The 13,398-nt window shown below is 30.1% G+C and overlaps 4 protein-coding genes across 5 annotated transcripts; 1 reads left to right on the forward strand and 3 right to left on the reverse strand.

Moving 5' to 3' along the window:
* The first annotated feature begins 745 nt into the window (after positions 1-745).
* On the forward strand, positions 746-4,627 carry LOC107999272 (uncharacterized). The gene is made up of 2 exons (XM_017058977.3): positions 746-1,417; positions 1,741-4,627. The coding sequence occupies exons 1-2, from the start codon at positions 1,388-1,390 to the stop codon at positions 2,278-2,280; spliced, it is 570 nt and encodes a 189-aa protein (XP_016914466.1). The 5' UTR covers positions 746-1,387; the 3' UTR covers positions 2,281-4,627.
* On the reverse strand, positions 2,777-3,667 carry LOC107999462 (uncharacterized). Its single transcript, XM_017059327.3, has 3 exons — positions 3,533-3,667; positions 3,266-3,425; positions 2,777-3,124 (listed from the first exon to the last, which is right to left on the reverse strand). Exons 1-3 carry the CDS (start codon positions 3,664-3,666, stop codon positions 2,909-2,911), a joined length of 510 nt encoding a protein of 169 aa, XP_016914816.1. The 5' UTR covers position 3,667; the 3' UTR covers positions 2,777-2,908.
* On the reverse strand, positions 3,894-6,243 carry LOC107999461 (uncharacterized). The gene is made up of 3 exons (XM_017059325.3): positions 5,962-6,243; positions 5,000-5,356; positions 3,894-4,797 (listed from the first exon to the last, which is right to left on the reverse strand). The coding sequence occupies exons 1-3, from the start codon at positions 5,977-5,979 to the stop codon at positions 4,498-4,500; spliced, it is 675 nt and encodes a 224-aa protein (XP_016914814.2). The 5' UTR covers positions 5,980-6,243; the 3' UTR covers positions 3,894-4,497.
* Positions 6,244-7,919: 1,676 nt separating this feature from the next.
* LOC107999209 (uncharacterized) lies at positions 7,920-10,708 on the reverse strand. 2 transcript variants are annotated; one of them, XM_062077406.1, is made up of 6 exons: positions 10,553-10,707; positions 9,892-10,146; positions 9,303-9,464; positions 8,700-9,086; positions 8,368-8,545; positions 7,920-8,207 (listed from the first exon to the last, which is right to left on the reverse strand). In XM_062077406.1, exons 2-6 carry the CDS (start codon positions 10,138-10,140, stop codon positions 8,173-8,175), a joined length of 1,011 nt encoding a protein of 336 aa, XP_061933390.1. In that variant the 5' UTR covers positions 10,141-10,146; positions 10,553-10,707; the 3' UTR covers positions 7,920-8,172. The 2 variants fall into 2 exon arrangements, with proteins under 2 accessions (XP_061933390.1, XP_016914392.2); XM_017058903.3 differs by having other exon boundaries at positions 7,920-8,545; positions 10,553-10,708.
* Between the last annotated feature and the right edge of the window lie 2,690 nt (positions 10,709-13,398).

A 13,398-nucleotide genomic window follows, 5' to 3' on the forward strand; every position in this document is an offset into this window, starting at 1 on the left:
TATAATATAATGTTACTTATATTTTATTTAACAAATATACGTAAATATACGTAAATATATATATATTTCAAATATAATTTGTTATAGTATAATATAAATTTGTTTTAACTTCTCAGAAATATACACACACACACACATATATAATAATTAAATTCAATAAACTCTATTAAAAATTTTAATCAATAATTTAAACAAGGAGAAAATAATAAAAGAAGGATAGTAAAAATTATAGCATTCTCATTGTACAATGCTTTAGTCACAAAAGTCCCTAGTTTTAATACAAATAATTTTCTAAATTTCATACTTAGTTAAGCTAGTAATTCTCTAGATATAATGTACATATTATATATAGTTATGTTAATAATAAATTTAAGATAAAAAGAATATCAAAAAAGAATAAAAAAAAATTCAAATATGGCGCCTGTCACTACATTCACTATATTCTGAGAAAAAAAAGTATATTTTTATATACAAGTGATATTGTCTTTTATTATCGCTTTTTCAAACAATTGCTATAAAATATTGAAATTAGCATTATCTTCAGAGTGTTACAAATGAAATACATAAATAAAAAGCAAAAAAATGTAAAAAAGATAAAGATAGAGTAAGAATCAACTATTAACGCCATCTCTTGATTAAATACTAAAGATATACTTCTAAGAATATTCAAGAGATGACGCAATCAATTCTTATATACTATTTTTATTCCTTTTTTACTATTTATTTTCCTGGTCTATGTTGTCTATTCTATGTCTATTTATGTTTTATTTGCAATATTTTAGAAATGGTGTTGATTTCATAATTTTTTAAATCTTGACTTCATCCCTTTCTTATCATCTACTATTCATATTAATAATATCTTCAGAAAATTGTCAAACGCTTCATCTTTTCTATGATATATCATATATACATGTATATCATTTTCGACACGAAAAAAGTAGAAAATTATTTTTTAAAAAACACATGAATTTTTTTTATGTTATCTTATTTTTTATTTTATTTTTTATTATCCTTTATTTATATTTTATTCTTTTTATTATTACATTTTTTTAAGCTGTTACATTTTTAAGAATTATTAATTAAATCCTTAATGCATGTTGCACACGTATTTTAATTAACGTTTAAATGTTTAGTAATAATATCTAAGTATGATGTTAAAAAGATAATTATGAGTTTAATGAACTTTTAAATCATATAATGGATATTGCAATCAAGATGAAAATTCATATTTAATGTATCGAAAATATTCAAAAGACAAAAATCTTAATGTTGGTTTTTATTAATAGTTTTTAATAGTAGGTCATTAACAGACGTATATATATTTATATATATAAAGAGTCAATTTCTATTAGAAGTCATTTAAGTTATATTCGTGGATATATACATCATGCAAATATCAAGCGCATTCGTTCTTTTCGTAAGTTCCAATTCGTTCTTTTTTATATGGCAAATATTTTTTTTTATTAAAAATTATAGAAATTCGAAAGAAGGAAAAAAAAGGAAGAAGGAAAGAAAAAAAAGAGAAAATCCAAATTATAATTGTTGTTTAAAAATATTAATAATAAATTATATTCAAAGCATCAATTATTAAAATGATTAAAATTTGAAAAGAAATATATAATTTTAATAATTACCGTATTTTCAAAGAAAATATTAATTTTCACGATTAATTTATCAAAATATAGTTATACATATATATATCAATAATTTCTTTAACATTTTTGCTTTAAATTTTTTCAGGTCTTTCTCACGATGGCATTGTCAGGGACATATACCCTGGCACGGCCCAGCGATCGTACTGTCGGCGAGAAACATTTAAAATCGTCTCCTGTGATTACAAACATTGCTAAAACTATACACAAAAGAAGTATATCAAGACTCGTGGATGACAAACTTATGGATACCACGTTTGAGATCGGATTAGCCAAATTCGAGGCGGTCAAAACTATCGAACTTGCCATTTTGCGTATGTTATCCACTCAAATCGACGCGTTAACCGCTCGGGTTCAAAAGAGCGACGTTCTTGATTTATTGAATTCGCCCATCACCAAATTGATAACTGAGGAAGTTTTGGGTTCGTTATTATTGGACAAGAACGACAAAAATATCTCACCTTTTAATTCAGAACAACAATCACTCGATGAAGCTTGGTTACGTGAAAATACGAAAATCCCGCTGATTCATGAAAATACAGATGAAAAATTACCGTCGATGAAGCCATCGTTCTTTGAAAAAGAAGAAGAATCTTGGCCAGTGCCCAGTGAAGAATTTTCTGTTTAAAAATTTTAAAGGTATATAATATATTTTGTCTTTAGGCGATTAGTTCAATATCTGTCGAAGATTATATTTTTTTGGATTTCGTCATACAAAAGTAAATTTAACTTTGTTCACGAACTTTCTCTTTATATTAAACGAGAGATGTTTATTTTATTTTATCCTATTGTTTATTTAAGAAAAAGAGAGAGAGAGAAAAGACTTATTCGTTTGAAGAGTATTAAAAATTATTTATATAAATATAAATTTTTTGTTTTATTTTAATTGATATATCTAATACTATTATAATATATACATATATATTATATCGAAGTATTATAATATAAAATTATTGAAGTATGTACCAATTATAATACCAATAACTAATTAATATAAGTAAAGAAACACATATGTTCAATTTGGAAAATAAAATATTTTTATTCAACTTATCAATTCAAATTTCATTAAAATGTTAATATTTTTTTCTATTTAAATATAAATCGTATTGAACAAAACTACCATGTTTATGAATAAAGAATTGTATTTTTCTAAAAAGATACAAAAAGTTAGATACAGAAAACTTCATTTAAAAACCAATAAAATAAATAATAAAAAATAATAGGACAAAGGAGTAAAAAAGTAAAATCGATCGATCTCAATTCTCAACAGTTTTGACTTTGTCTTGTTCTTTCAATAAATTTGGCGTTTCATTCACATTCAACATTGTTTCGTTTTGCATTGCGTTTTGCAATTGGTTTGTCAATTTCTCCTGCTCGTTTTTTCCGTAATAAAGATCTTCCATAACGAATGTCATAGTCATAAGAACTGATACTCCAGCGAAAATCACCCACATAATTAATTCTAACGTAACCTAAAGATGATATATAGAAAAATTTTAACAATTTCGTTCCTTTGAATCTCCAACGAATCGAAGGAACATATAATGTATATTTATAATCAATTAAAATTATCTTAAGTTTCGAAAATTGAAGATTGAACGAAAGTGTCTAACTTCTACAACGGCTTTCAGAATGATCTTTAAACGATCGTTAGCAGAAATCCATTGCCAGATTATGAATGGTAAAAGAATGATTAAAAGTATTGCGTCCAGAGCATGCAACACGATCAACGATAATGAATAAAAAATTGGCGATTTTTTGTTAGATTTTTGTCTGTAAAATAATATATATATATATATGTTTTATTATCAGATTTGTTAGCATTTATATTTGTATCAATTTCATAATGAAAAATGTACATTTACGATTATTAAACATACCTGTTCTCTATATTTTCTTTCTTTTTATCTTCTTTTCTCACTTCGATTACTTCGTTGCCGTTTTTATTGTCTATTTGACATTTATTGGTTAATAGTGTAATAGATGTTTTTCTTGCACCATGCATGGTAAACATGATATTCAGGTAAATTAAGTGTAAAAAAAATTTCTTAAAAGGCAACTGTTTTTTGGTAAAATGCAATCAATATGGAAAGATTTCTGATCGGTCCATCTCATTCTAAATTTGTCAAATTAGACAAATTGGATATTATAAAATTGGTTGAATAAGAAAGTTGCTTACCATCAGATGTTTTCATTTAATTTCTATTCTATACGGTGAAAAAATAATTCTTTAAAACCTGGTTTTTCTTTTTTTTTTTTTTTTAATATAAAATTAAATCGAAACATCCGTTTTACGAAGGTATACATCATATATCATTCTCTTTATAAGAGAAGTATATAATATTTCTCAATATAAATCTTACGATCCCAGAAACGAATATAGAAAATATAAAATAGAAGAAGGATAATAAGAAAGAAGAATATTTTTTTTTTTCATGCGTAAGATACAAAATATCGAGTTTAATTTAAGATCACAAAGATAATCATTCATTATTATAAGCGCATGCATCCTATTGCAATATAATTAAAATACTATTTGGTATTTCAAAAACTTATCGTGCTTTCAATCACCGAACGTACATAGGCACTTAACATCATCCTCACCGCCATCCTCCTCGAGAACCGCTTTCTTCTTTTATGGCACAAAGTGACGCTGACTCAATCGGTTAATTATTATGATAATTAGTCGACTTCAAGGACTTGGGTGTACGTGCAAACACTTTCTCGGCCGATTCCTCGTTTCATTCATCGTGAAACGTTCGAACCGTTTGCTTTATCGCGACAACCGATTTTGCAACCGATGAAAAAACGAAGCGAACGATAAGAGTCGAGCGGGAAACAGCGCTCAGAAAATTGGCGCTCGTTTTTCACAAGGGATTTTCACGCCAGCCGGAAAACCATAAATCTGATTTTTTGCCCGATGCTTCCTTCTGGCCATCTGCTGCCTGTACACGAACAACGGCCTGAACACTTTGGCGTCTTGACCTTCCAGATCTTCCAGATCATCCTCCTTAACGCTATCTTCTTTCATCTCCGTTTCGATCGACCTCGGCTTCCTTCGAGTTTGATGGATTTCCAATGGATGCCCTCTCTCTATTGAGCCGTTCATCTCGAGACGCTCCTTCGTTTTCCCGTACGCCTCCACCTGCAATTTTTTTCACATTGGCACAACGTATAAATATCTATGATTTGCATGGGAATATTCGATCGTTCGGGATTATTTTTAAAGTATCATTAGATTTTTATTTAACTTTTTTTTCATAGAATTTAAAAAAAAAAATGTTCGATCATTTACATTCTAAATTATCTCGACGATAAAATTTGTTCTCAAAAATATTTTCACGTACCGAACGAGTAACCCTGGAACCATCCTCGACATTTTTCGTAATCTCTCGCTGTATCGATTTTTCGATGTAACCGTTATTCATTAATTTTTTTTTCTGCACTCCGTATGCCCTAATTCCAGGAAGATCCTCCTCGGAATTGATATTAATCCTCTCCACTTTGCCATCTAATCCATGCTGATTCTCTATGTGCAATCTCCTGGTACGACTGTTTTTTCCGAATATTCGTGAAAGTCTGGCCGGCACGTCTTCCAAATTTCTTAATCTCGACAGGGTAGAATCGGATTGTTTCAAGAAAGAATTCGATGTCAATGATCTTTCTGCACTGTTGAAACCGAAGGTTGTTATCAGACAAAGGATCTGTAAAAAAAAAAGGAAAAAAATTAGATGCAAACAATTTTTTCATTGGATACTTAACGAAAAGTATGTGTATCGTGGTTTTAAGATAATCGTTATCGAAAGATATTGACCATTTCCTGTTGCGTATTATTTGCATAATCTCATATTTTTAACGTTTCGTAATAAAGAAGTTGACGTTTATAGATATAATTTTTCTTGAATATGTATAATACACATTCACATTCGTACTTATAACGATATTAACTATTTCTTAAATATAATTTACTTTAAAGAAGAGTATTAATTATAATAATTTTACAGAAGATTAATTTAATGGATTATTTTTAGGGATAGTTATAACTTTTTTTTAATTACACATAAAAATAATTATCATTTCATCATCATTAAATCACTATTATTCCATAATTAATAACAAAAAAAGAAAAATACTTCGTTATCTCAATTGTCAAATTGTCGAATCAGTATGCATTTTACTATTACTACGATATATTATAAATATATATATTTTTTTATCGCCAATCGAACGTTTTATTAATAAATTCCGATATTCGAATACACGCAATAACAATAAGGAGCGTCAACGTTATGGAAAGGTTCTCCCTTACCGCGAGTGTAGACCACATAGCGCAAGGATCAACGTCTCTCCGCCCGATATTTCGAAAGTGAGAGCAGAAAAGGTTTCCGTTGTTGGCGACACGAAGAGAGAGATTACGATTGAGAGAATCGATTGACCGAGCATCGGTTATATAGTACGTGGCGGGTTTGCAATCTCGAGGAACTCGATTAAACCGCTACACAACTCACCACACGGCCGCAGAAAGAGGAAGGTATAGTAATCAAAGCTTCCACTTTAGAAGTGAGTCACCTTCACGACCGATCCTCGGGGAAAAAAAGGAACGCAAAGAGGATCGTCTTGTTCCTTTTATCCTTCCAAACACGATGAGAAAGCTCGAACACCTTGAATACTTTTTCTCGTCTTGACCTTTCTTGCTCGACCTCTCATTCCGCGTAATACGATAGCGGTATCGTTTGTAATTTTTCTTTTTTTTCCTTTTACTCGACTATAACGTATTCTCGCATTCTTCTGAATGATGCGAAGTTTCTTTTATCATCGTACAAATTTTACGATTTATTTTGATTTCCCTCTTTTCTTTTTCCTTTTGTTTTTTGGCTTCTTTTATTTCTTATTACTTATTTAAGAAAGTAAAAGTAATACATTTGAAATGTTCTTCTGCAAACGTGCAAGAAAAAAGATAAATGATGTAATTAATATTAGAATTTTGGATTCTTCATCATTGCTGAATTAATATTCTATATTAATGATAAAACGTATCGGTTTAAAATCTCGATGAAACGAAAGAATTGTATTATAATATTAAGAGAATTTTTACAATCTTCGAATTTCTTATCTTTTTCCAATTTTTATAATTCATATTCTCGGAAAATCACCCTTTTCTTCGTTATTTTGCAAATTTCAAAGATAAACCCTTATTTCGCACCTTGAGAATTCTTTTTAAAGGAACTCCATTTATTTTATACATTAGCACAAAGAATTTCACGAACATTCCTCGCAATGCAGTCAGAAATTGTTTCATACGTGTTAAACGTTTACTCACAATCATATCCACAAGTGGAACCTCCAGCTTGATTTTTCCCCTTTTGTTTATGAACGATGCAAGGGAAACGAATAATATTTTGTTTAATATTTCATGTAATGAAATACGTTCTGTACATGTGATGAAAATAATTGTTGAGAAATTTTGCGTAATAGTAAGATTAATTAAATAAATTCAAATTTATGGGAATACATATTGTTATTATAATTACTTTAAGAAGAAATATATGACTAACTATTTAGCCTAACACGCATTAGCACTGCATTAATTAAAAGACCTATGAGTTTAGCTATTGAGAGTTATTCGTAGAAAATTAGTTTACGAATATTCGTTGAACGTATAATTATTACAATATAATTAATCTCTTTATAAATCTGAACTCGATAATTATTCAAAGAATTCCTGATTGTTCCTGAAAATTGATTATAAGATATATTTTTTTTCTCTTAAATTTTCACACCATTTATAATTCAACACAAATTCTTGGAATTATGATGTTGCGTTATAATTATTGCTTATCGTATTTTAAGTTTCTTTGAAATAATATCAATCTTATTATTAGAAACACATAATATAAAATGTGTGTAAGAAACGATATACGTATATGTAAGTTTTTTAAGTCAAATGTCAGCATCAACTAATGTTAATTTTTTTATCTTTAATGCAATTCCAATTAATTTTCGAAGCGAATAACGATGCTCATCCTATTTTTAAACGAAAAAATTTATGTCTCAAAATAGATTTATAAGGATTATATTGTTAAGGATTGATCGTTAATGGCGATGGATTAATGTAAATTCCTCCTTAACTAAATAATATTTAACAGCGTGTATTTCGAAAATAATCATGCCGCCATTGAATCGTTCATTTCTTGACGACCTTGTCATCATTTATTACGTTCCTAAGATGATCATTCCTAAGGTGTTTCATGATATTTTTATTAATAGTTTCCATTTTTCCCCAAATTTTTTATTCATATTTGAGAAATAAATACAATTAATTTTTTTTTTTTAGAATCTGTAATTAATCACATACATCGAAGCAAAATTTTATTCATTATCGATTCAATCATAATACAATCATGTAAGAAATCGAGCATGAAGTATGAAACGTGTTACACCAGAATTTCTTCTTCTTCTTTCTTTTTTTTTTCTCAACGGGTTTCCAAACATAAGTCACGTTTCTCTCTTTCCCTCATTCTCAATCCACGTTGTTAATAATCGTTGTACTGAGGTCTGTAAAAAGAGCGTCTCGGATAATAGTTATCATAGTTTCGATACGGTGTGTAACTATATCGCCGATTGCTTTCGTCATAGTATTTAGACCGCTGCTGCGTTTCCTGTCGGTATCTAAACAGAGGTCTAAATATAATATCTTCAGCTACGTCCATGTCACCTGTTTCTCCTGTGTAATCCGTTCGATCGCCTTGTACAGATGGCGCGAGCATCTCCCACTGCGATACGATTAACGGCGTCAGAAACATTTCATTTGTGGTTGAACTTGGATTCGAAGCTCCTCGATCCGCGTAAGACGAAACTGGATCGTTGCTGTACATCGGCGACGGAGCGGCGATCTGAAATGGAAAATGGAAAAAGAATTGTTTTTTCTCTCTTTAATCTTCAAAATATTATTAGTACCACATTCGGGTACTTTTCTTCATTTTACTTCTCTCAAATTACTCGTATACTTTTTTTTTACGTTTTAAACGGATTATAAAAAAATTTTACCTCGGATGGCGTTGAAAATTTCCAATAATTGGGAGTGATCGTTAACGAGCTCTGATCGATGTAATCTTGAGCCTTTTCCCGAATCTTTTCCCCATTATCCTTTAGGAATTGAATTTGACCGTTCAACTCGTTGCTCTTAATGTGATGAGGTAAAACGGCCACGATGGGACTTTTCACCTGGCCCTTTTCAGCGTTCGAGGGATCAATGACCGCGACAATAGGGACGGCCACTTTCATCGAGGAAGAATCTTGCGGTAACGAAATCTCCCGTGTAAGCTTGTTTTTCAAGAATTCCGTTTCGCTTTTGCGTTTCTCACTCGACGATCGGTCCACGCTTGGCTCCGGCAAGGACGCGTCTTTATTTTCTTCCAAGTCGTTTTCATTTCTCTGGAAATCGAGGAAAATTGTAATATTAATAAAATTATTGTAAAATATCTTTTCAACGAATTAACGATGGACATTTTTATATCAAAACACAATCGAGCTAATATTTATAACGTGAAAATTATACAAGTATTTTAACAAGAATGGAAAAAGAAATAGAAGATTTATCTAAATAATGGAATTGCACGGAATGTCCACGTTAAATTATTATCCCTTTACCTCTGATAAGTATCGACTCTCATCGTCCTCCAAGAATCCTTGATTTTCTGGCAAAGATTCTTGAGTTTGTGTCTCTGCTTCTTTGGCCTCGGTGATATTTTTTTTTACATCTTGCAAGTTCTCGGTAGGAACGACCAGAAGATGTTCACGTTTGGAAAGTATCTTGTGATAGCGTAGTAAAAAAATGACGCAAGATTAATATAATAAAAATTTAAAACAATACGAATTATATATTAGTAGAAAAATTAAAAAGTTGATTCGTTTAAATAACGCGAAAAATTAATTAATGTACTAAATTAATTAAAATCAAAATCGTATTTTATATACGTAATTCATGATTATACAGTAAGAACGTTCAACGTTGCTAATTTCATGTTCTTCTTCATTTAAAATCTCTGGTTGAAATCTCGTGAAGGCTAAAGTATTTCAAAATAATTAATGTAAGACAAATTTCAAAATTCGTTAATTTCCAAGGTAAATATTTTGTCTACTTGTTATATTTAATCCTTCGAAACATTTAATTTTGAAAAATTTGTAAAAATCGGAGTTAAAATTAAAATTGCAATACGTATATCCCTTGTTTACAAACCAAATTGGGATTGGTAGCAGGCATTATGAAAACGTGCTTTTTGATCACCAATCCGTTTAAGGATCCATTGCTGACCGTATGGTGCACAGCATCTTGGACAACCGGATCCTGGACAACGGCTGCTATCGTTTCATTCTTGTCGCGTGGATCGGGTGGAAGTAAACCTTCGACATCTTCAGGGGTCAAAGGTTTCCCTATCGAACCCTTTCCATGAAAGATTAAGATCAAGCAAAAAGCAAATTGTAACATGATCACCTGCAAGCAATAACGAAATTAATTAAAATAAAGGGAAAAAATTAAATTCAATCGTGATGTTTACTTTTAAATTATTATTTTAAAGAAACACGAATTGGAAACATCGAATAATTAGCAAAAATAAAGATATACTGCGCAATATTCTAATTTTTTGCCATAATCAAAATAATTTTTTATATTATCATTTAATATTCAATATTTTACTTTTAATTTACATAGAATAATTTGTCTTGCAAAGTAAAAGTTCAATGATCTTATATAAAATTATAATATTTTGCAGTTATGGAAATCTTCATTTAAAGATAATATATTGCGCAATATTGCACAATTTACGTGCAATATATTAGTGTTTATATAATTCAACTTTAATTTATACATGAATATATATACATATATACATATATACCCCTTTGTAATATTGCTTCGTTGTTGTTGTTACGAAATCTTCCTGGATCTTTTTTAATCTTTCTTATATTTTTTTTTTTCTTCTGATGAAAACTTTAGCAACGTCTTTTCAACTCTGACTAACAATAACGGTTCGTTCGTATTTTATACTAGGTACCAAAGAATTATCGTTGACCCGCTAACAGACGTGAGTATCAACCTTGCGGTACATCACTTTGGACCTTGAACCTGTCACTTTGAATTTAATCTCTCATTTACTGCTCCTTCCTGGATGCCACGAGATGCCACCTCGCGTTATTCGAAAACCAATTTTTTTTTTTTTAATACGAAATATGCCGTGATTAAATATTAAATATTAAATTATGATAATAAATAATATTATATAACGAAGAAAGTGTCGACGTAAAAATTTTACTGTACATATATTTTTGACACAGCACAATATTATTCACTTAACATAATATTTTGGATCATTGGATATTATATCAACAGTAATTTCACAGTTAGTAAGTTGTTAATAATATTGAGATGTTTAGCGATCGTTTTAGCAGTTACTGCTAAAACTATAAAAGAAGAAATATTATTTTCTGCTTTCTTAGTTTCTTATCACTATTTGACCAATTCGTATCGCTGTTGATGAATTTGAAAATCAATTTATAACACGATTTCGATAATTATATTTTTGAGAAGTTACCTTACCACTGATAATAAAGAATATGGAATACTTTGTTCGTTTCTCCATCTTGATCATCTCGTTACAAATTCTTCAGCCACACGAATGCAGCAATTTGGAAACGGAAACTTCTTCGATACCATCTTCAGATATTTCTGATTTGAACGCAGCAAATCGTAATTCTTCTTATCTCATGAAAAGTAACAACGATACAATGTATGGCATTTTAAAAAATGATTCAAGTTTGATTTTTAAAAAAGAACCATCAACCTATTTGAAAGAAAACAGATCAGTTTCTGAAACATGTTGCAAAGAATCAGTACCTTCAACGTCGGAACTATCTGTTATCGATACTACAAAGTCTGTTGACAAGAAATTGGAGCAAATCGAACACGCTAGAGATGAAACGGAGGAAAAAGATCAAAAGATATCAGTCATACTTGAAAAATCAATGCAAAACTCTGTTTTGGAACCGTGGAATCGTATTAGACGAGATAACGAGGAGGATAACGATCCTCAAGAGAATTCAAATACACCTTCGCAGGATAATATTTCTAATCAAGAAATGGGAACAACTACGGATGAATGTGTATACAACGAGTGTGAAATTTTGGAAGAGGACACTTCGACGAATAAAAATACGAACGAGGAATCGTCTGAACAACTTGATCCTGCAGAAACTGATTCTACAAACAGAGAAGACAGAGAACAACGGAACACAAGATTTTCAGACGAATCTGAAGATAGAAGTGGACTGTATCCTTCTTGGTATAGGGAGCCCTCTTTCGACAAAAGATATTGGGCCAGTTATGAAAGAGAACCATCTCATCATTTTATAAGGATTCCTGTATTCCCTGGGAAATGATATCTTCTTTTTATAAATATTAACGATTGGCAACATTTATGTAATTAACAGTTGTTTTACAATAAATATGAGTACACAAGAAAAATGAAATTTATTGAGTATTAGATCATTACAAGATGTTTATTGAATACTAATAACAAGGAAATATAAAAAAATTATATCTCAAAAATAACACATTAATAATATCGTAAATAGTACACTTAACTTAATATTATTTTTCGTTATTACGTTTACTTTGGTGGGCAGTTTTTCTTTAAAGCTAAAGATTCAATTTAATAAGTTTGATATCGATTCATTATCTTATACTTAATGTTATAAACTAAGATTTTATCTTGTGAAAAATAGCGCAAATAATTTTATATCCCATCTCTGATCGTAAATCATTAGAGGAATATCAGATGTTTCTATTTTCTGAGTAGAAGCGATACTCATAGAGATGATATTGATCATGTATGTTTGCGATCCAATTAACAATTTCACAGTATTTATACCTATTCATTAGCAAGTTAACTGACTCAGTCTTCTTGAAGACCGATCTACTTCATCAATTTTTGATGATTTTTCATCAAGTTTAATGATAAAAAAAATAATAATACGAAGTTCATCTTCGAAAATTGATAATTTTCAAGAATCTTAAATCTTTCAAATTTCTATTTTTCAAAGATCAATTAATCTTTTCTATGAAAATCTCTCTTTTCTATCAAATTCATTCCAATCGTCCAAAATAAACGGATTTCAATTTTCCTTTTCGTTCATATATATATCATATATATATATATTCATAAATATCCGTTCAAGAGTCATCAGAATTCTCGTTCATTTTCAAATCTGCTGCCTTTTCATTGCATCAAGTTGTCAACATTATAAAAACGACGCCATTAACGTAATTCAGAAACCATTTCCTTGGCGACTGTTCCTAAGTCGTTGCCTGTAGGCCACTTGCTGTCGATAGACGAACAGTGGTCGAAGAGCATAAGTACCAGCTGCGGGTTCGAGATCTTCATTTTCCTCCACGTTGCGTTTCTCGATCGAAACCCGATCGAATTTTCTTTCTGGTCCGTCCAATTTGCCGAGAAAAAGTATGTACGCCACTGGAGATGAATTATCTTCAACTATGTTTCCAAGATTAGTCGGCTCTTGGAGAAAAATTGGATCGATAGCGAGTGGACCGGTATTGGTTTCCTCCGGTTTGACCGGAAATGCGGCGCAGCAGCCAAGAAGAACCAGAAGATGGACAGTTACGATCGACTTCTGAAAAAAGAAAATACAGAATTTTATTTATTTTGATAATCATCTTCCAATTCTTTCG

Source organism: Apis cerana, linkage group LG7, assembly GCF_029169275.1.
Source record: "Apis cerana isolate GH-2021 linkage group LG7, AcerK_1.0, whole genome shotgun sequence".
Taxonomy (NCBI): domain Eukaryota; kingdom Metazoa; phylum Arthropoda; class Insecta; order Hymenoptera; family Apidae; genus Apis; species Apis cerana.